Consider the following 1,259-nt stretch of genomic DNA (forward strand, 5'->3'; position numbering starts at 1 on the left):
GTAGACAATAGAAATTATAAACAATGTAAATAATGAATTATATCTTAAGTTCACTAAATATGAATAAATATAATTAATTCAAAATTTAAATTTTAAAATTAACAACTTTTTTTTAATTTTTTATTTACATTGTTCACTGTTCAAAAAAAAGTTTTTTTCTCTATACCTTCTCTTATAAATGATAAGAGTAACTCCAATAGTTATCCAAATAATATTTATTTACCTTGGGTCGAACCCATACGTGAGGATCTTGGTGCTGTTAGCGAACAACAGAGTCCCTTGAGGCCATGAGAAGTTCACAGGGAGGTCATAAGTAACGTTCATACCCGGCAAACCGCAGCGCGGCAGCAATATCTGCTGATACGTATCATTGTCTATGTCTCCGGTAGTGTCCAAATTGAAGAACCGTTGGTAATCCTTAATAGTTGATACCATGTTTTCATCCATGAGATCAGTGAAGTTTCCAGAAGAACTATTGTTTTGGATGTAGCCATAGGTGTAGAGATACTCTTTCACCAAATGGAGGCCTTCGATTTTCTGTGGAGAGTAAGGAACACTGCTTTGATGTTAGGTTGTGATGAAGCTACTTGAAGGTCCTTTAAACCCTTATTAAGTGCTGAAACCTGAGGAGTTGGTGGAATTGGAACCGCCGCTTTAACTGTTAGTAATGGAGGAAGGAAAACCAGAAGGATAAGGAGAAAGATGACATTCTGTTAATTTCTGTAAGGAACAAAATAATGATATGTGGCTAATTAATACTATTCGATGGGTGCGTGGTAGGCTGCATGATGCGATGATGTGAATGGAAGAAATCCACATGCAAGACACCCAATATACATATAGGAAAAGTATAACCACTACCATGTTAACTTCTTAATCCTATTAGTAAGGATATCTTTCTCATGTCCGCCCACCAAACAACTATTGATTAGGTAGAAAATATTTAAATAATTAATTTTCACGTTTTATGTGTAAGTTAAAGTCTGTTCAATGCTTTACTTTAATAAAAAGAAAAAGACGGAGTACAATAAACATGACTAGTTAATCAAATAAAATAACAATTCAATTTATGAAACACAAGATATGTCTTTAACATGACTTATAGCAATAAAAAAAACATATCATCAGTTGGATGGTAATTCGTAGAAATCCACTTCGAAATAACAAAAAATATGAAAAAACTCTTCGGTAAAGAAGAGGGTTTTAAAAAGGAAATTTAAAAAACTTTTTTTTAATTAAAAAATAGAAATAGTGAAATG

The 1,259-nt window shown here is 32.4% G+C and overlaps 2 protein-coding genes across 2 annotated transcripts in view; both read right to left on the reverse strand.

Moving 5' to 3' along the window:
* LOC110271993 overlaps nucleotides 1–590 on the reverse strand; it is a 1,368-nt gene extending 778 nt beyond the window's left edge. Inside the window, exon 1 of the mRNA XM_021123736.1 lies at nucleotides 224–590. Within this exon, the coding sequence (XP_020979395.1) occupies nucleotides 224–447 (224 nt within the window). The 5' untranslated portion in view covers nucleotides 448–590. The remainder of the gene's footprint in view (nucleotides 1–223) is intronic.
* LOC110271994 overlaps nucleotides 513–1,259 on the reverse strand; it is a 17,713-nt gene continuing 16,966 nt past the window's right edge. The window contains exon 2 of the mRNA XM_021123737.1: nucleotides 513–658. Within this exon, the coding sequence (XP_020979396.1) occupies nucleotides 513–658 (146 nt within the window). The remainder of the gene's footprint in view (nucleotides 659–1,259) is intronic.

The sequence above is a fragment of the Arachis ipaensis genome, chromosome B05, assembly GCF_000816755.2.
Source record: "Arachis ipaensis cultivar K30076 chromosome B05, Araip1.1, whole genome shotgun sequence".
NCBI lineage: Eukaryota > Viridiplantae > Streptophyta > Magnoliopsida > Fabales > Fabaceae > Arachis > Arachis ipaensis.